This window comes from Mus musculus, chromosome 9, assembly GCF_000001635.26.
Source record: "Mus musculus strain C57BL/6J chromosome 9, GRCm38.p6 C57BL/6J".
Taxonomy (NCBI): domain Eukaryota; kingdom Metazoa; phylum Chordata; class Mammalia; order Rodentia; family Muridae; genus Mus; species Mus musculus.
The window spans coordinates 34,483,759-34,505,195 of NC_000075.6; the positions used below are offsets into that span (position 1 = coordinate 34,483,759).

At 47.0% G+C, this 21,437-nt stretch overlaps 1 protein-coding gene across 11 annotated transcripts in view; it reads left to right on the forward strand.

Annotated features, from left to right (window-relative positions):
• The first annotated feature begins 2,094 nt into the window (after positions 1–2,094).
• Kirrel3 (kirre like nephrin family adhesion molecule 3) overlaps positions 2,095–21,437 on the forward strand; it is a 554,955-nt gene continuing 535,612 nt past the window's right edge. For 5 of the 11 annotated variants that reach the window (NM_001190914.1, NM_001190911.1, NM_026324.3 and 2 more), the window contains exon 1: positions 4,973–5,400. Coding sequence is in view for 10 of the 11 variants with exons in the window: in NM_001190911.1 (NP_001177840.1) it covers positions 5,346–5,400 (55 nt within the window). In the remaining variant the exon portion in view is untranslated. Of the gene's footprint in view, positions 2,518–4,945; positions 5,401–21,437 lie in introns of those variants that run through there. The other 6 variants (XM_006510557.4, XM_006510559.4, XM_006510561.4 and 3 more) reach the window with 3 other exon arrangements.

A 21,437-nucleotide genomic window follows, 5' to 3' on the forward strand; every position in this document is an offset into this window, starting at 1 on the left:
GAAGTTAAATTGGATTTAGAAAACAGGAGGCAAGATGTGGGCCACTAGGTAAAGCTTTGTTATCCATTCAACAGTGTGTTTGGTGTTTCTTGCCTACCAGAACGAGAGCAGAGGCACAAGCAAGCTAGAGTGATGCTCTTCCTACACTCATCGAGTAGCCAGGGTATCAGAGAAAAGATGTTTTGCAGTAAAATGTGATTCACGTTAGGATCAAGTGCAAAGTGCTGTGGCCGTCACAGACGCTAAAGGAATTCTTTTCCCATCAGCTACACTGCCATCATCACTCTCTTGTTAATAAAGGGTTTGCATTCAACATAATGATAGGATTCATGTTGAAGAAAATCTATTCTGGAATCCAGAACCCAGATTGCATGTGAGCATGGTAAGGGGGAAAATAAGGAGAAGAGGAGAGCACACAAGCAAGTCGTGGATCCAGAGTAGAATGAATTTGAAGCCGGTGAAAGTTGGAACCCATGACATCAGAGGGGCCCCAAGAGAGTTCATGGCTACAGCCGATTTCCCAGGGATGGACACCTGAAAATAAACTACCCTAACACTGATAACGTTGGTGACACCACTGTTGATCTCTCCGTGCCGAGAACTGTGGCCTGTCAAAATCAGAAGGGTTTGTTTGAGGAGGACCTCAAAGATCTGTAGGTTCAGACTAGTCATTTTATAAGTGAAGAAGACATAGCCATGTTCATTAAATATGCATAGCCATTAGCAATGTCCAGGACAGGGGCCAGTCCAGAGGCTGACCTAATCTTTGGGGAATCAGGTGGGCTTTAACAAGTACTCTTTAAAAGCTGAACACCTGGCTCCTCCGGCCATTTCCACTACAACAGAGAGACCAACCACAGCGAACAGGGGTTAAGGTCTTATAATCCAGCTACACCTATGTGAGCAAGAAATGTAGCTCAGAGAAATGAAAAAGAAATAGGCTAGAAGATTGTCCCTGCCCGGGTCAGATGGCTGCCACCCAGAGAGGGCCTCTGCAAACCATTTGGTTTCTAGAAGTGTATGTAGTTTCCAGCCCTTATTAACTTCACTAGGCATGGAGAGTCAGCTTACTCTGAGCTCCCAGTAGGGACCCCTTCAAAATGTGTTAAATCTCTGGGCAAGAAGGTTTCAACCAGAACAGGCAGAATGTGTAAAAATCAAAAGAATGTGGTTTATAATGTATGTACTGCAAAGACGTCATAAGTTGGGAATTCGGTGCTGACTGCCTGACTCGTAAAGAAGCCGTTCCTTCTCCTTAGGGGGTCCTACGTATGCACATGGGTACATTGAGACAATGTGTGGTGGGGGTGGGGAGCCAGTAGAGTACCAGCAGAGGCTCTAGGCCACAAGATGCCCTGTGTCCTGACTTTTTTAGTTCTGTAGTTCCTTGCCCTATCAGGCAAATCAACCCGATCCCATCTAAAAAAGATGATCTGCGATAGATGATGACCTTCAGGGCAATTTCTTTCTTATTAAAAAGCCAGTGTGGTGTTTCATGGTTTTTCCTGGGTGTATACCTCTCCCCCAAATAAAGGACAAACTTTGCAAGAAGAGGAAATCAAATACTCTTTCTACACGCCTTAAAATCTCCAATTGAGCATTAGCAGAAAACCTGGGCAATAGATGTTATTGGTAGTGGACAGAGAGCCACGACAGTCATTGAAAAATGGCCACTGGGACCATAATAAGCCTGAGTCTGTAGAGTCCTTTGATTTCATCGTGGCTTAGTGGGGAGCAGAGGACATGCTCACTGCCAGAGAGCAGGACTTGGAAGCTATCCGATGGGGGCTTGGTCCTTCTGCAACTTCTTGGCCAGCAAGTAGCAGAACTGGAAGGTACGTGCGATTCTCTGTGGACACCTAGCAGCACGCGGCTCTCTGAGAGATCTCCCAGCTTACCCCGCAGGAAACTAAGCGGAGGTAGGGGACCGAGGGGGGGGGGGTATTCAAAGGACAGAGCACTTGGTGCTAAGGGCCTGGGGACCAGGTCCGGGGGCCTAGTGAAGTCCCCCTCCCAGGCTATAAGCCTGGAGAAGAAAGACTGGAGAGGGTGCCACCTGCTGGTGAGGGACCCAGCCTTTCACAGTGGACTCCAAGGAGACCTGGAGTCTGTCTGTGTTGAAAGCTGAATTTAGGCTGCTTCCCAAGTTGCTGGCTTTCTGCAATCTCTTGATAGCTACCATTCCCGGTGGCTTTGTGCTCTGAGACTCCGTCCTCTGCGTATCACCCCCTAGATGGTGAGGCTGCCTGCAGGGATGGTGCTCACCCTCCTTGCCCCTCTTGGATGCGCACTACCGGTCTAAGGACTCTCCAAGCTTCTCCATCAGGTGGAGCCGTCCTCTCATCGCCTGCCTCCCTCCTCCCTCGCAGCGAACTGCGAGCAGGCCATCCTACAGAGCCGGGAGGTTAACCGAGCCCCCGGAGGAGGTGAGGCCGCCAGCCTGCGCGGGCGGAGATGGCGGGGCCTCCGTCGGGGCCGGCGCCGGCGCCAGAGCCCGGCAGCCTGTGGGTCCTGCAGGTATCGCTCGCCTTCTCTCTGCCCCACGTGGTAGCCGCGGAAGATTGCCGTTGGTTTTCCGGCACTCAGGATTTAAACGCCTCCTGGTCCTTTTAGAAGCAGTCCTCTCATTACTTAATCCAAGCCTTTTCTCTTTCTGCGGGAGACCGGAGGCTGAGGGAGGGAGTGAATGGGGTCCGGGGTTGGGGGAAACACACCCTGCTGGCTAGAAAAGGGGAGGGTCCGCAACCAGCGTAGGGGGTCACTAGGCGGATCCTGGAGACAAGATCCAAAGCAAAACGTGGTCCTCCCAACCTTGGACTCCCACTCCTCTCTTCCAAGAGTGAGCTTGCCTTGCCGGTATGGTGTGCATACACTGCTATGTGTTTCTGATGACCAGCCGTGTATTGCACACTTCACTGGCCTCACGACCCTGTTTTTTAAAATATTTCCCCCAGAGGGGCTGAATTAAACCTGGGCCGCGGGCCATTTAGAAGCTTGCAATGAAAATTAACCAACAGCTGAGAGGATAAATCTTTAGTTAAAATATCAAATGCTGCCTGGGCAGGTACATTCCTTCTACATCTTAGCAGGTTCGGTTTGGCCTTTGAAGTGGGACTCAGACCTTTCATCTCCCTTAGTCCTGAATATTTAGTGAAAAACTGCTGCTGATGTTCAACACTATATATGCCAGATCCTCACCCTTCATATATCGCATATGCTACTTGGGATTAATACCCATCTTTTGCGTGTTTCTGATTTACCTCTTGTGCTTTATTGCATTATCTCTTCTATGCCAAGCTAATGGAGCAAGGCTATGCTAATGTTGCTTCTGTGCCTTGCAAATTTGGCTGATGGGGCTGCCTCTGCTATTCAACATCTTCACACACACACACACACACACACACACACACACACACACACACATGCTTATAGATTTCCCTTTGATATGTTTAACAGCCTCTAAGAGATGTAGTTAAACAAACTGTTATGATAAGAATGGAAAAGTCAAGAAAGCATACACCTACTAATTTATAGATCTTGAATGTCACTGCCAGGTGTCAGCTCCTACCAGTACACACTTATGCATACGTCCCTGCTTCTTTGTTGTTCATAAATTCTAAGAAACATTTTTTAACATCCATGTGGAAACTCAGAGTTGGAATGTGCCTTGCAGTCAGCAAAGCCCCATATCTGTAATACTGATGGAAGGGTAAGAGATCCCTAAAAGGACTCCCTAAGGTCCAAAGACTGCAGAAAGTAATGATTGATTTTGTAATTGAATGTTGAATGACGCACATTGAGAAAGCATCTTTCATTTTCCCCATCTCTCCCTTTAGTCCCTCTTCACCCACTCTCTATAACACTGCATATTTTTATGTGTTGCTTTGTAAGATACTTAGAGTTTGTGTCTTGTATGCACTCAACTTCCACTTTGGATCACAAGCTCCTGGAGGCATGGTCAATTTTACTTTCCCCCATGGCATGCCTAAATGTGTATCAAGTAAATAGACCTAGAAAAATTCATGTTGCTATCATGGAGGACATGGAGTTTGATTTGAGTGTGGATTTCATGACAGGTAAAAGACTTGCAGGTTTTTAAGAAATTGTTGCCTATGACCTTGGCCTCTCCTTGGCAATCAAACTCACAGCACCTTTTGGAGAAGAGGCATCCTTATAGTGATGGAGTGCTCATTAGAGGAGAGAGGCTCAAATGCAAAGACAGACTGCTGCCTGTCCTTGTTAGGGGAGACACAGACTGGGATAATAGTAATAAATAGGTATGTGTCACAAACCTGCCTGCGTTCGCTCTTAACTCCTGCATTTTGTTTTCTAGGAGCAGTGCAAGCAAACTAAGATCCAAACACCCAGGGCTTATCAATTCCAACCCCCTCCTCCACTCCTCTACCCCCCCCCACACACACACATACACACAAACCACCACCATCACCCCAGTCACCACATCACACACGCACACAACACACACACACACACACACACACACACACACACACACACACCAAGAAAGTCCCCCAAATGCAAAGCCTGCCCTGCTTGTGCTTATCTCAACTCCCTAGCCTTGGCTACACACACTGGCTAAGTCCCTGCTGGGGAAAGATGCACCCCTGACTACCTTTTAGCCCAGTTGCCAGTCCCTAGTGCAACAGCAAGGCAGGCACATTTTGATGCATGTGCACGAGTCTAATCATCGGTAACTTCACTCCCGTTTAACAACATTACATCGTGTGAACAGAAAGTCACAGCTCCGCTCGGTGCTCACTATACGTTCTGGTCAATAATGGTAACAAAAGCAGAGTATCCCCCTGTTTAGGGAAAAGAAGAAAAGCACAGCCTTTCTGCAACCCTCCCGTTTTGCAAAGCGTTCCCCTTTCCAAGTGTTTCCTCTTTAATTATGACCTGTTTCCCCTCCCTCTTCCCCCCGCCCCAGCTTCTGTGAAAGGAGCCCTTCTGTCACTCGTCACTCGCTTGCTCGCTCGCCCGCTCGCTAGCTCGTTCGCTCGCTGTGGGAGGAGCCCGCCAGAGGAAGCCGTGTGCCTGGGATGCCAAGAACCAGAGAATGGATCTGCTCCGAGTGGGCACATTGCTAAGGATCCCGGCTTCCCGAGGCGACTGAAAACAAGCATTTGGTTTCGGCTGCCTGCAGATACCCGGAGACACAACGAGACCTAAGCGGACCAGAGGAGGGACAGACCGACTGACAGATAGATGGTCGGCGCGAACCCTGGAGGACCGGCGGCGGAGGCTGAGCACCGCGAGCCCAGCCGCCGCGCTTGAAGAGAAACTAACTGCACACCCAAGTTGCCCGCCGGCTGCCCGCGCGCTGAGGAATGAGACCTTTCCAGCTGGATTTGCTCTTCCTCTGCTTCTTCCTCTTCAGTCAAGGTAGGAACCCGGCGCGCCGGAGTTGGAGCAAAGTCGGCGGCGGCGGCGGCGGCGGCAGCGGAGGGCGCGGGTGGCTGAGGGCTGAGGGCTGAGAGCTGGGAGGTGGACAGGCTCGGGAACTCGTACTAGCTGAGGGTCTTGGTGCCGGCCCATTGGCAGTTAAGTAGCATTGCTTCTTTGCATTTGCAAATGCTACAAAATGGAACTGTGGGTTTCCCTTCGGAAGGAAGGGGCTGGGAGAACAGGGGAGGCTGCACTTTCTCGTCTTTCTTGTCCACGTCCAACTCCAACTCTCCGATGCATGTAAGTTCTTTATGCACCCGGTATATTAATTAGGTAACATCCGTGTGGCTAGGCCATTCGGAACTTCTGGGTGCCTGCTCGCCTTTCTAGCCAGGTTGGAAAAGGGGAGCCTGGCGTAGGTGGAGATTTCAGTTTCAGTAAGGTCTAACTTGCCCGGGTGTGTTTAAAGCAAATGTGCGAGGTCTGCACAGTTGCAGAAAGGGATGCGATTAGGGAAGGTTCTGAGGCGGGTATTTACAGTGGCTGGGGAAAAGAACGCTTGTAAAGAGTTACATTGAATGTCACCCATTTCCCTGAGCAAGGCTGAATTCTGAATCCTACCAAGCACTGGATTAGGTGTATGAAATGGAATTTCGCCCCTGGTGCCGATTGCTTCCTTTCTGCAATCCTAGCAGGTGGACTCTCCAGAAAGAACTTTGCTACCTCTGGGATCCTTGCCACTGAGAGTCATGGGGTGGGTCATGGTGGAGGGAGGACTAAGCACGCGCCTACTTAGCTAAAGGCATCAACAGTCACCTGTGGAATTAAGACTGAAAGAGCCAAGTCAACCCATTCCGTCCCACTCTTTTGGAATGGCAGTGCCACCTCTGCCATCTGAGGCAGCATGTGTGCCTGCCAGCACAGCTCTTGGAGGGACAGGACTTTCAGAAAAAAAAAAAAAATCCACAACAGAGAACATCCATCTGTTGATTAAATGAAGGGTAAAAGTTTTTAAGAAAGCAGAACATCGCCATGGGTGGCTGCCTGTGCAAACAGTGTGTACCCCTTGCTTCTCTTGTCAGGAGAAGCCAAATATAAGTAAAACCAGGCTTCCTTCTCCCTTTCCCCGGTCCTTGTTGTCACTGTAGATTTCCCACTTATCCATGCAGGTCAAACTTTGCAGTTATCACTCCTGATTAAACTCGAGGGACCCCTCCCCTTAGAAGTATGTATAAAGCATGTTTATGCAGATTTATAATGAGCTCACACTTATACATTCATATGGGTTGTGGGCATCTCCCCAGGAACCCCTACAGCAACATGAGGACAAACAGCCTTTGCACACACACACATACACACACATATAGTGACTCTCATTCTCCGTTGCCTCTTAACTAATTCACTTGGAAAGTTTCCTGTAGAATGTGTAAGAGAAGAAGGGGCCCTTACAACACACACACACACACACATACAGATTTGCATAGATTTTTTTTGTGTGAGCCTTTTGTATTTTTAGAAGCTTGATCAGTACTTTCTCAGATTGGCTTGTGCATCCTATAGGTGTCTAAAGTGCTTCCCTGCCTGCCTGAATCATTATAGAATGTATTTTCTACTGGGCTTGATCCTTTCTCCGTACCAAGCTATTTCTTGACTGCCTCATATGAATCTTTAAATATTTACCTACCAAGGGTAAATGCTCTGTTTCATCCACTCTTAGCTCTGAGGGCAGTAGGAAGAAACCACAGCCCCATGCAATCTGTATCATCTCCTGAACTCTTGGTGTTCTGAAGTTGGTTTGCAGTGTCCAACAATGGATGTTTAGTCCATAAAGTTCCAAAGCAGCCTCAAAAAGTCTCTGAGAAAGGTGCAGGGCCAGGCAACCTAAGCTTCCTGTTCTGGGCACTAGAAATCATGTGTGGGGGAGCAGCACCATGCAGTTAGGAGGGAAGATGTTTGATTGGTTCATTGCAATGTGATAGCAAGATCTTTTGACTTGAGTCCTGAACACACAAAATATATGCATATATATTACATTTCTCTACTTTTGTGTGTCTGCTCTCATGGAGGTGGATGCGAAGGTGTCGTCAGAGGAGAACTTGCAGAGTTGGTTGTCTCCTTCCACCATGTAGTTTCTGGGGATGGAATTCAGTTCACCAGGCTTGGTGGCAAGCACGTTTATCCACTGAGCCATCTCTCTGGCCTTAATCCACATTAAAAATATGGGTGTTGTGCAGAGTATTGTAAATTCTCCCAGAAGATTCTGTTTAAGTGTGCGTGCACATGTGTGTGTGTGTGTGTGTGTGTGTGTGTGTGTGTGTGTGTATCCTAGTACCATATCATACCTACTGTCATGCATTAAACTATTAGATAGAGCAGAGCTACCTTCAACAGGACATGGAAAGACTAGCCCATGGGATTCTAGAGGGAGAGGGTCCCTACTGTGATTCTCTAACCAAGGAGTGAGGTTGTTACCACAATGGCACTCCCTCTACACACACATACACACACACACACACACACACACAGAGAGAGAGAGAGAGAGAGAGAGAGAGAGAGAGAGAGAGAGAGAGAGAGAGAGAGAGAGAGAGAACCACTTGCCTGGACCCTGCTTCCTACACACTAAACCCTCTGGACGTTTTCCCACAAAAATGTATAAAGGATCAGGACAATCCTTCATTCAGAGAGAACAAGGAGCCAGGGGTCTCAGTAGGACTTTATGTGGCATGCTGAAGGCATGGCCATCTGCTACCCAGCACTTGTCCCAGTGGGGATCTGTGTGTCTTCTTGGAGTTCTGAGAAGGCAGTTCTCATCATTCCTTTTCCCAGGACCCAGAGCGCCCCAATGCTGTGAAATTTCCATTAGCATGTGGGTAAACCCCTAAAGTACATCTCAATCCTCCCTGCTCTCCTGGATTTTTGACTAATTCACTTTTACTTTGTCCCACAACCCTTGAGAGAGGGCAGAAGATAGCATAGTTGATGTCAGTAACGTCCTACCTCTTCTAAAGTTTGGGCTTCTCCTGTAGATTGAGATCAACTATTGCTTTCTTTGTAAGGTAGCAGTAGAAAAGTCAAGAGACAGTTCTCTGTTCTCACCCTGCCAGTGTCTCTCAGTTTGGCCCTGATAGGGGATGGAGAGCTGCCAGCATATGCTGTTTGAGAGTTTCTCTCTCTCACTGGGGATGCCTCTCCCCTCAGCTGTCAGGATGGCCAAGCTTTGTATAGAGAAGGATAATGTCACAGCACAATTTGCCTCCCACAGAGAAACGGTATGTTCTGCCCCCGGGGTGAAGAAGAACTGATTCCCTTGTCATCCATAAACTTAGAACTTGCTACATTTTTCCCTTTATTATTTCAGTTCACCACAGCCATTTCCTTCTATGTCCTCCTTAATCTTCCAGCCTCATTCCATCTACCCTGCACACACACATCTTAGGTGACTTTGAAGGAATAGGGTCTCAGCAGGACTGAAGACTCCCTGCTTTTCTTGCATCTTCGGTTCTGAGACAGTTTGGGCGATGTACAGTGGTACAGACATGGTGGCTTCTGCTGCCCATGCTCTAAGAAGAGTGTTTTCTCCATGTACTGGCATTCCACTTGGAATTCCCAGAGAGTCGTGTCGTGTCCTGTCCTGTCCTGGGATGGAATGGTCACAGGATTCCACCTCTGCCCTACCCCGAATGCGTGTTTGCTTTGTCTATGCTCCTCGCTGTTCCGAACATTTAGAGTAAAAATAAACTCATATTTTACCTGTAAGTAGCATCCCCTACCAGAATATCTGTTTGGGATCCACCTCCTTAATAGATGCTCTCCTGATGAACAGGGCACATCAAAAGGAGAACCAGGTAGCCATTGGATGGCAGAGTTATAAGAAACCTGAATCTCCAAGGAAACAGAAGAACATCAGATAGAGGGTGAACAGACTGAGTGAGGAGAGCTGGCTTGGTGCAGGAGCCAGAGGGGTGACAGTAAGCATGGAGGAGAGGAGCCACTGCAAGGAGGTCAAATTTGCCAAGAGCTCTCATGGGGAAAGGAGGGAAGAGGAGGAGCTTGGGTAAAGAACACAAACCTGTTAGACAGGGCTCCCAAAATGAAGTGGAGGGAAAAGGGTTCAGTTCAGAGGATAATCAGAAAAATAAACTTTGAGTGAACAACTCTAGGGGTACTTAACCCTAAGGGTACTTAACTCTGGGGTACTTAATTCTAGGGGTACCTGTCCTTGCTCAGAATGAAAGATAAACAGTGATGAGTATGAGCCTTTCTGCTCCTGGCACCCCAGTGGCATAGCATCTAGGGGAGGGAGAATCACTTCTTTTATCTTGAAAGGTCAGAGCACTACTGCCAAGGACATGGAACCACTTCTTTAATAAACCTTCTGGGTGGGGAAATGGAGCCTGCCTGTAGGGGATGGGGGTGGCTTCAGTGGTTGCTGCCCAACAGGGAGCCCTCAGATCTATTGAGGATGGAATAGAAGCTCCCCAGGGGCACAGGGGTGTGTGTTGAAGGGGAGGGGGGTCAGCATCATAGCATGACACCGAGAGGATGCCATGGGTACAGAAAGGAGGATCTGGCTCAGAGCATGGCAGCAGTGAGCTAGGCATTGTACCAAGGAGCAGCCTTTCCTGGTGTGTGTGCCTCTGTTGGTGGAAGCCAGGACCAGCAGGAGATGGGGTGGAGCCGTGGATTAGGCCTGAAGATGCAATTTTTCATTTTTGTTTAGCCCAGTAGGGGTGACTTAGGCAGTATTATATTGCAGACCCAAAAAAAGCACATGAATAATCCAGAGTGAATTCAAGAGATTTCAATAGCAAAATAATAACAATACTAATGATACCTTTGATTTGTAGAGTACTTTTCTTCCAAGGAGATAAAAAAGATAAACTGTTTTGGAAACAGGAACGAGAAAAAAAATAAAATTGCCTTTGATGGAGGAGTTGAGAGAAGGGCCAAGAATACTTGTTTTAAGGTCTTAATGGAGATGGGGATGGTGGGGGGAGCGAGGTGGGCAAGCAGAAGATCTCAGCTGCAAGCAGCTCTTATCACTGGAAGATGCTAAGATGTTTTCTAGGTGGAAAAACAACTCAGACATCTTTAAAATCACGGTCAATCAAGAGACAGAGAAGCCCTGAATGTCACCTGTGCCTGTTCCTAGCCCTGTTCTAATCCGATCGAAGAGGAGCTAGGTGAAGTGATGCACACACCTTTACCTATGCTTGATTCACCATGGCACCAATCCTCACTTCAGGGGTGGCTCTTGTAGCCCCAGTTTTTTCTCAAGGCCAATGTATGTGCCAGAATCCTTAGTTCCTCAGGGTTCACCTGGGGCTGCTGTGCTAGGGGCTGTTCACTGCCTGGAGTTCAGTGAGCCATCAATGCTACCTGTAAGGGAGAGGGGAGCCAGTGCCCTGTGCCTGGGTTCTCAGGGCTTCACCCGCATTGCAAATAGAAGAGGGCTTTATTTCCAGTTCAAGGAATGAAGTGCGAGCCGACTTCACTGGCACATAGCACTATTCCATATGTCATTGTGTGGCATTTTCTTTCCCTGAGGGGAAATCAGAATTTACCCAGTTAGGTATGCACATCAAGTGAGACTTTAGATACTTCTAGATCATTAAAATGCTTCTCTCCCAGGCACACAAGGGATGCTGTGCTCTGCTTTCTGCCAGAATTTTAGTACTAAGCATGACAGAACTTTGACCTCATATACACACCCCTCCAAACCCACTCTGTGCTGTAGAGTGAAAAGTCACAGGAAGGCTTAGTGAAGACACCAAAATGCACTTTGATCCACATCCTGCTTTGCAGAGCTTAGCATCAAACAGCATGCTTATCACTGCCCCCTTCTCCTCTCCCACAGGTAAAGAATAAGAATTCTGGCGGTATACTTCCAGAAGTCGGTAAATGTCAATATTGGATAAGTGTTTCCTTTATATCATGGCAATTTAGCATAAGCTGCTTGGAAACAAATATCTTCCGCAAGCATACAGTGTTTCAGTGAGTACACAGTCAATGCTACTATGAGGATTAAATAAATGTCAGCATTCTCTGGGTATGCTTGGTAACAAGTTTATGCCTTGGAATGGTGGCCAGTATGGATGGATAGTGTGCCTTCCATCGTTCTTTTGTTGGGGCCCATGTGGGTTCTAGTGAGTGAGCGGGAAGCAATCATCTACTCCTTCCTGGGCATACCAGCCAAGGATGTGGTCACAGACACTTCCCACGTACCCTGAGGGGCTTCTGTTGGCAATCTAGAAGTCTCTGCATGTCGTCCTACACCCTTGCACGTGTGTACACAGACCTGCCTGTGTCTCTACTGCCAAGGTCAAGCAAATTTGCCCGATTCTGGGATTTGGATGGTTAGAACTAACCATTAGATTTTGCATGAGTCTGTCTTAGACAGATCAAGTTGAATAGCCTAGGTGATCTGCTCCCTTGAGGAAAAGCACGGGGTGGCTGTTTCTAGTTGAGATTCTTCTCAACCGCTGCTGACATTGTGGGAACTGAAAATAGGAGAGCGAACGCACATGACCTTTACCCTTTCAACTCTCCCCTCAGGCATTCCATAGGGTCTAATGTCTCAGGGAACAAAGTCGATTGTTCCTTATTTTACGAGCAAATAGTGTTATTCTGTGACAAGAAGCTCAGCTATAGACCATTCATGTAGCACTGGTTTTAGGCCTACTGTGTGGTAGGTGTGGTGTCAGAGACTGCTGTGGAAATAGGTGAGGCCATATTTCTGGACAGAGAGGCAACACTTCCACGAAGGCTATAGAATGATGCTCTACAAACAGCAGAGACAGCCCAGGGCATCATAAAAGGGTGTCCAGAAGAGATGCCATGCGTGCTTGCTCTTAAAAGATGTATAGGTGTGCTCTGGGTAAAGCATGAAGCAAGTAGTCCGGGCTGTACCTGGGAGTGTGCACAGGCAGGAGGACTGAAGAGAATATGGCATACTTAGCAGCAGAGCCTAGAATGGATGTGTTTGAAAGGAGAGAGGAGCCTTGGGGAAGGCAAAGCTGGCTGGCTCATGGCTGTGAATAACATGATACATGTTTTAAGGATGGATTGACAGGATGAAGTCAGTATCTTAAAAGATGGTTAGTAGTTTGGGGTCTGTCGTCCTCTCCATATCAGAGCTGTGGGGATTCACTTGTTATTCTTGGTAGTCTCTGTACTTCCCTGAGGCTGAAAACTTGTAGAATTGAGTGGAAGTACACTTTCCTCTTTCCAGATCATCTTTCTTTATGGCTGGTATGTTCAGATATGGGAAAGTGGACAATAAAATAGCAATGGGGAACCTAGTTAACTGTTGGTCTGCCCACCCAAGGGAAGGCAGATAAGAGGTGCTGAGGAGAGCTCAAAGCACCAGAGGCATGGAATGCTGGGGACACCTGAACTATGGGTGGTTGGAGGATATGAGGGATGGGAGTTAACTCTTTCTGAAGACCCCTGAAGGATACAGGGACAGAGCAAACACAGCAATGAGGAGGAACAATAAGTCAGAAGGGAGGAAGAAGAGAAGCTTCCCTGGGGCATTCTGCTGGCAATGTCTTTCTTGTTCTCAAGAAAAAGTAAACTGTAGGCATCAGGGGAGCCGAGGTAGCACCTTAGAGGGCTCTATTCAAATGTCAGAAATGTTTCACAAGTCTCCCATGCAAAGGAGCCTTCCATTCAGGAGTAGAGAATATATGTCCTCAGATTTACCCATGTCTTCTGTGCCTATTCTCTCCAGGAACCTATGGTAGCTGGCAGGAAGCTCAGTGGGGGGGGGGGGGGACAAAGCCCCTAAATGTCCTACAAGAACTAGTCAGCGGCATTTTCAAAGCCTTCGATTTCTGACTGTCTTGTCTGAGGCTGGCCTGTTGAGCAGGACTCTATTGTGAGTGTTTTCAAAGATGAATTCAGGTCATCAGGAATGCAGGACGCCAGCTGGTAAGAAAGGACAGAAGAGTGGTTGAGGACTCTACCTCTTAGCAACAATTGGGTTGTTTTGGATAGTTTTCTAGGAGGTAGATCATGTATTCAAGATCTCTTTGGTACCTAGCAAATTCTTTTGGCCGTGTTGATGATAATAGTAGTAACAATACCTCTGTTTGCATAATGATGGCTAGGATAATTAGCATCTATGCAAATCTTCAGAAATACAGTGCACAAGTAGCACCCCATTTTATCGAAATAGCAACGGAGGCAGGTTGGATGCTGTCAGCCCCTAGAAAGGTGATGTCTGATCAAAGTTCTTCCCAGTCTTGTTTTGTGTGGGTTGGTGCTTCATGGAGGAGCTGGTAGCTTCCGGCTGCTTCAGATCATAAACATAAACTATGCATTAGAAGATCAGATGCTGGGATGGAAGGAAAACCTTGTTCTCATCGCTCACCTCCCCCCTCCCCCCGCACACACACACACACCACCAGCACCACCACACCTCTCAGAACTGTAGGTGGGCCTCACTATGAAAATGCTTTCCTACTAAGCTTTATCTCTTGCACGTTTGTATATTTGTGGTAATCATCCATATGTGTCCAAGCATAAAGAGGGGATTTTAGCTGTTCCTTAGAAAGATCGAGGAGCTCAGTGCCAGGGTTGACCTTCAGACGGTAACCCAGCCTTGTAGTCCTAGTTCTTTATGATCCCAGACTCTGACACATTTCTGAAGTTTGTCTTTACCCCAAAGGCTCAAAGTTTCCAGAGCACTAGTGCCTGGGAAGTGGCAAGGCTGAAATGTAGTCAAGAAGTCATTTGTGTACTTCCCTTGTTCTCTTCTCCACCTCTACTTCCACCTTTAGATATCTGTAAATCAAGGAGCTTATCATAATCAGTTGGTTAAAATATCCTACCTTTTATCACGCCAGTGTCTAGCATTCAATTGGCTACCTAGAAGTCTCTGAATAAATTCAAAACTATCAGATGAAATATAAGAGTTAAGGAAAGGGAAAAAAAACCAGAACCTGTGATGTCAGCACACATAAAGATGTTGAAGTGCCCAAGTTAGAGTCCCAGGGATGCTTAAAGTTTATTTAAAGGTATTTCTCCAAGGAAGACCTCGGATGCTCACAAGTCACCAGGGATGCTGCCAAGAGAAACATCCCCTGGCAAGCCACTCACTTCCTGGGCTTCAGCAAGGAACCCTTGTGCCCTTCTGTTCTCCAATGCATGTCAGTGCCCATTTCTGTCAGTCACCTGCAAATGTCACAGGTGACTTCACTCTGGTGCAGTGTGACAGTCCACCTGTCACCCTTGGCAATGCTGGGAGCTATGACAGCTTCGGAGTCACACTGGGGCTTAGTTGACTCTCTGGGTAAGTAAGCATTCAGGGAACAAAAAGTTAAGTATGCATCCAAGTACTGTACAAGAAGGCTTTCATCCTCTGCTGCCTAGTTGCCTAGTTGCCTAGCTGCCCTGACGACTAAGGAGAAACCACCACTTAATCCCCCAGTTGCTCTGTTCCCTATATTGTGAGACTTGCACTTTTCTATGCCTTGGTTATAAATGTTAGGGTTCACTCCATGTTTAAGTTGAACTTCAGCTCTTTGGGAAGCTTGCTTCTGAAGCCATTTTCTCACACAGGGTGCTGAGCCTTTAAGAGAGTCAACTGCTGAGATGGGAGTTAGCAAAAATGTTTGGGGAATCAGACATACGAAGAAGATTGCAGTCCCCAAGTCAGCCTGATGGTGGCAGCAGCCGCGCTTGCAAAGGAGTGAGCCCAGCGTAACCTGCAGAGGGATGGGTGCCCAGTGGTTTAAGGCACAGCAGGGCTGCCTGAAGCTGGGCCCTTCTGCCACCTCATCCCACCCCGAAGGGGTGCAGATGAAGAAGTAGCCACAGTTTAACCTCCCAGGGAGAGGCTGGATTCTACTTTTCAGAGCCCACTAGGTAGTGAAAGTAGAATGTTCAGAGGAATTCCTACACAAAGAGGCTAAAGCTAGGTGGGTTCAATTAATAATGCTCAAGGGGTCCTGGAAGAACTGCACAAAGGAGATAGAGCAATTGCAGTTCACCAGCATTTCTCTGCAATGAGGGCTTTTCCTGAATGTATTGAATCTCAGTCCTCCCCCAGAGGGGTTAGCCACAGAAGGTGTCTTCCTTGAGCCGGCATTCGCTCTGTTAGTCCTGAACCCTCTACTATTCTCCATGGTTCCAAGTGCTTCACACCCCATCAAAGTGGGTGTGCTGTTCCCATGCTGCAAAGTAGTATCCTTATTCCTGGTGCCTTGAGCAGGCTGTTGAGGTGAATTCTGTTTTCATCTCTGGAAAGAGATACTAAATTCGAGGGACACCATTCGAGGAAACTTGCCACCAATTGCATGTGTTTAATAGGGTGTCCTTCTAAAATGTCAATGCCAGGCTAAAAGCAGGTATACTGTACTATGCTCTTCAGGACAAACGGTAGGAGGGTGGCCCCAAAACTCCTTACCATCATTCTTTCTAGTAATCTCCAATGTGCCAGCTTGCCCTTCAGAGTTATGCGATGTACCTGAGCGCCCCCCTCCCAAGTTAGTCCATGCATCAACAATTGAAGTTGTGGAGATGTGATGAAGGAAGGACGGGACCATTGTCAGGGGTATACCACAGTCTTGCCTGGTCTGCATGACCCAAGTGTTTGGTAGAACGGGTCATTGATGTTGCTTGAAGTCATCGGATGTCATGTGACCATTCTGTTGATTTAGGTTGTTAGTGGAATTTTCTGTGAGGTTTGCCTAAATCCAAACCACATTCCTTACTGGACTCACCATTGTAGTCGTCCATTGCTGTTGTTATTGCAATGAGGTGAGCTGTTACCTGCTCAATGTGTCTTTCCAGCTGCTGTTCCCAGGCATAGAAGGCAGCAAAGTTAGAGAGAAGATATTTAGTCTTCAGTGAACAGGGAGATTAAGTGGTGAATGGCAGAGACCATCTAAGCAGTTTCTGTCAAAACAGAAAGGTTTTTGCATAAAAAAAGTCAAAGCCTTAGTCCAGATCACAAACCATTCTAGTCTTTGTGTATAATTTTAGGACCTGATGAAAATATTAGACACCCCTCCTAAATTAAGATTTGCTGTAACGATAAGACATGTGACCTTGGCTTTGTTGTTTTCCTAGTCCCCTAGCTTGGTCGCATACCATTCTTTTCACAAGCCAGGTTTCTAGTAGAGCTTTGGGTTCTCACCCTGAACGTGGACTGGGAAAGGAGAAGCAGTAGAAACCTCAGCCAGATCAGTAATAGCCTTGGATGCTGCTGTCTGGTATTTTTATATTCCCTGAAACCTGTGGCTACTGAGTCAACTGGACCAGCTGTGGAAAAGCATCCTTGAGGTCTCAGGATCAGGTCCTTGGTTGAGCCTTGTATATATTCTCTGACTTAGCACTGTAGCAGCCGAGTGAAGCAGGGATGGCTAAACCCATTTGCTAATGATAACAACCGAGGCTTTGCCTGAAGATCACATAACTGTCAAGTGACAGGATAGAAGACCCTAAGAGCCCTGTCTTCCAGGTTGTTGGGAAGGATATCAGTCACGATGTTGTTTTGGCAGCCCTGTGAGTGTCTATGAGCCAAGCAACCTAGTGTGACCTGCGATTCTCTTCTGTAAGGTCTACGTGGGATGGGAAGAGCTGAGAACACAGAGGAAACGTCTTCTCCTGCACAAAGGGATGAAGACAATATGGGGAGCTTCCCAAGTGGCTTGTCACTCTGTCCCTCCGCCAGCCAGTTCCAGTTTAGCTTAATGTTTAGAAAAGCAAATGCTCATTTCTTAACAAGCATCCATCACACCCAACTCCCTCCCCTCTAACTTCCCTTCAACAGATTTTTTTTTTAATTAAACCCCATTTGGCCCAGGGAGAGGTTAGGCTTGTGTTTGCTCTGTGATCCGAAAATGATACTACTCTACACAAAAAAGGCATTTCACGACATCAAAATTGTTCTCTCTCTCTTTCTCTCTCCCTCCCACCCTCCCTCCCCTTTCTCTCCCTCTAAGTCTGTAATAGTAAAAATGCCAGGAGACTATATAGTTCTGAAATGATTAATAATGGTCATTAAAAAGAAGTGAAAAAGAGTCTTGGAAGGCGGGCGAGCCTGAATGTCATTCGGCTTCCGATTCTCCTCACTTTGGCTTCAGCAGAAAGCTTACCTGGTGTTAGAAATCTCTTTGGAAGGTGACACGTATCTGCCTAGGCCATGCTTAAAATCATAATATTGGCTTAAGATAGACACTTATGATAAACTAGTGAAACATGAAAGTTCCCTGAGAGTTTAAAAGCACCTTTAAGATAGAATCAGAGCAAGAATGCAGGGCAGATAGATGTTGCCATGGAAGACGTCAGATTCTGGCTTTTCATCCTGTGGCCTGAGCCCCTTCCTCGGCCACAGGGGTGATATTCGAGCTGCACTGTCAGCCAATGGTTGCCTGGGCTCCAAACTCTCACAAGTGCCCCCTTTCCAGGCTTGAAATTTGCTTTGTGTTTTCTCTTCACCAAACCAGGGCAGGAAAAAAAAATTCACAGACAGGTATTCATGCATTGTAGGCAAAAAATAACATTTAGAGTTACCCAGAATCAAATCCCATTCAGAAACCGTTATTACCCTCCTCTTCTGGTCTCCTGCTAAAATAATACAAAACCCTACATTGCCTTCCCAACCTTAGAAGGCGTTCTAAGATCAATAACCAAATTCATGCCAAGGAAAATGTTTAAGAGTTTTCTACTGTTATTTATTTAGGTTTTAGTTAGATTATCCTTTTCACTCCTGTCATTGATTTTTGAACTGATGTGAACTCTATTGGCTTTGCTCATTCACAACTGCAGAGAAAAGGGGATCTGGTGGTGTGGTCACATATCCCTCTATCGGTAGATACAAACGTAATGTATGTAATCTTAGCTGGAAACTCTTTGATATGTCAGAGGAGTGTTCCAGCCTTCTTAGGGCTCCCAGCTTCTCTGTCACAGTGCTTTTCAACATGTAGGCTGCAGGTCAGCTGGTTCACCAGTAGCAGCATCCAGGGGGTAGAAGAAAGAGTTCTCAGGATTCAAACCTAAATCAGAGACTCTTGGATTTGGCCCAGCAGCCTGTACCTTAATGACCCCCCCCCCACACACACACATATGTGCACACACATACACACAAACACACAAACATACAGAGAGAGAGAGAGGGGGGGGAGGGAGGGAGAGAGAGAGAGAGAGAGGGAGGGAGGGAGAGAGAGAGAGAGAGAGAGAGAGAGAGAGAGAGATAGGATTTGAATGAACTTGATGCTTCTCGGTTCTGAATCTGGCGTCTGTGCCTTCTTGCCTCGCCGGCTCTTGCGTGAACACTGCTGACACCGAGCCCACAGAGGTTTGAGAGATGCTTCTCACCAGAGGATTTAAGGTGACTCAAGGGAGCTACTGCTAATGGTTTTCATATTACATTACCCTCGGGTGATTTGTCGCTGGAGAGAATGGAACCAAGGATTTACACGGAGCGAGCCCTGAGTCTAGGAAACCCAAACTCACAGTGAGATCAAGCACACGGGAATGGGGACATGGCACTTATGCCAGGCTGTCATCACTGCCTTCCTTACAGCTTAGAAGAAATAAATGAAGAGCCCTTCTTCTCAATGGGACTTTGAGGCCTGTCCCACCTCCATAGAACGGGGAAAGCTGCGTAGTGATCTACGCTGACGGGGAAGAATGCAGCTAAGCTCGGGCATCGCTTGTCTTCACCTGCACTTTAGAATGTTTATTTTAAACTCAGCGCTGTACACTAGAGATGCACAGGTTCATAAAGGGAGAGTTTCGGCTTTGTAGAGTGAAGAGATTCAGAACGTCTATCATAATGCACCACAAGAGTTCTCATTTTATATTTGAGAGAAAAAAAAATCTTCAAGGTCAATACCACCATAGACATTGATATTCATTTCATTGTGAACTGGGATCTGCTAGCTGCTTACTGTCATTTTATTTTTCAATTCATAAAAAAAAAAATAGATGTTCTCATCACTAGGCCTCTGGGCCTCTTTCTTCAATCCAAATCACTAAAGGGGAACCACATGTCTGAGTTGCTGAATCCAGCAGCCACTAGGAGGGTGACGGAAGCCAGTGGTGCTCAAAGGCACTCTTCTCATCCCACTTATACAGCAGTGTGGATTTTCGAGTGGCTCACAAAGACCCAGGTATTAAAGTCATAGTCTCCAGGGCATTACTATAGGGAGGTAGTGGATGTTTAGGAATGGGTGCAGCAGAGGCTTTCGGACCTTTGGGGATGTGTCCTTGAGAGAGATCAAAAGATGATGGCCCCTCATTTGTTTCCTGGTGAGGAGGTGACTGACTGGGTTCTACTGCCTGTGCCCCATTATAGTGTGCTGACCTGCCCATCATGGACAGAGCCCCACCCCCAAACCTGTAGGCTTTTCCTTTTATAAGTTGATGATCTTAGGTTTAGGGCTGGGGACAAATGGGGAGAAAGAGAGGAGGCAGGTAGACAGAAGAAAAAGAGAGCAGGCACATGTGGGAGACAGTTTGGCCTCCAGATCTTAAGACTGTAGTGTTATTTTGTTTTTAAAGTCACAATATTACTTCTCCTGATCTGGGACCGTGAGGCACTCCTTATACTTGAAGAAGTTTGGAAGGGTCCATAGCCAAGTGTGTAGGGATGGAGAAAGACACACAGGAGATCTGGCTTCTGTACAGGTACATGATATTCCTTGGCTTTTGGAGGGAAAACCATTCAGGATGAAGTTGTGGACTCCTAGAGTTTATCAAAATTAACCTGGGATTACTTAACTCCCCTCCCCATTTTCCCACAGCTCTCCAGTGTAGTCATTCATTTCAGCTACTGACGCTCTCTTGCTACTGTGTTCCCCCTTCCAGGATGCCCCTCCCCCAGGAGCTCTAGCTAACTCCTGCCTTCAGCACTCAGCTTCCCCCACCAGGATGGAAGTTTTCTCTACCCCCTTCCCTGTAGCACAGTAAGTGCCTTCCTCCCTCCTGTACCCCACCTTGGAACTCACTCCCTCCTATACCCCATCTTGTCACAGCACATTGGAGTAGCGTATTTCTTGCCTGATTCCCTTTCACATCCCTCAGAAGGTCAGGACAATCCTCTGGATTTTATTAGTCTATACCTTTGTTGGACTAGGATGCACAGTAGGCATTCAGCCAAGATTTCCTGGGCAGGAAATGAATCTCACGTCTCACATATCATATGTCCATAGCTATGGATAATGCCTATCTCCTGTATCATGTGTCACTTAGCAGTTCATGGAAGTGCTTGACTTAGACCCTGCTCTAAATTCACAGCTGTTATTGCATTGAGCGCCTGGAGTACCATGCACCAAGTGCTCCCTGGGAATGTCTGATAAGAATTTAATTCCTTCTTGCATTCATACATTATATACAATCTCTAGAACACATTAACACTCATTGTGTCCTTTGTCCCTAAATTAACTTTCATTCTTGCTTTAAAAGAGAAGGAAACTAAGCCTAAGTTATTCTGTGGCCTCTCTGAGGCTGCACAAGATACTGAGTGTGACAATTCCCATGAGAACCTAGGGGCTTCAAATTGGAGCCCCTTTCATGGTTCCTCCAGGCCTCCGCTCAGGGTCCCTACATATAGGATGGTATACTTAAAGGTGTTTGGGAAATGAGGAGCCTGAAGCATGTCCTGTGTGATCACATGGAGGTACTGTGTTGGGTGCCCACTGTGTGGCAGAAAGGAAACTTGAGAATGAATTTTATCAAGATTCTTGTTAACAGTATTTGGTGTTGATTTCCACCAAGGCACAAGGGTCTTTACATATGGTAGGCTGTGGAGAACCACTCTTGACCATAAATCTAGGTTATAAATGAGACTAAATACAGAGAACACTGTAGTCCATTGCATAAATAAGTAATACCACTATCAGCCAGGAAGTGCCAGGAAGTTCCTCTCGATGCAGGCATCCGGCCATGACTCTCTATCATACAGTTTCTATGTGTGCTAGTCTATCAACTGGTGGAAAACTTCCTAAGGCTCTAAAGCTCCCAGTTCAAACCCAGTTCATTCTCCAAGCATGTAACTCCGGCCCTACACCAATGGCCAGGAG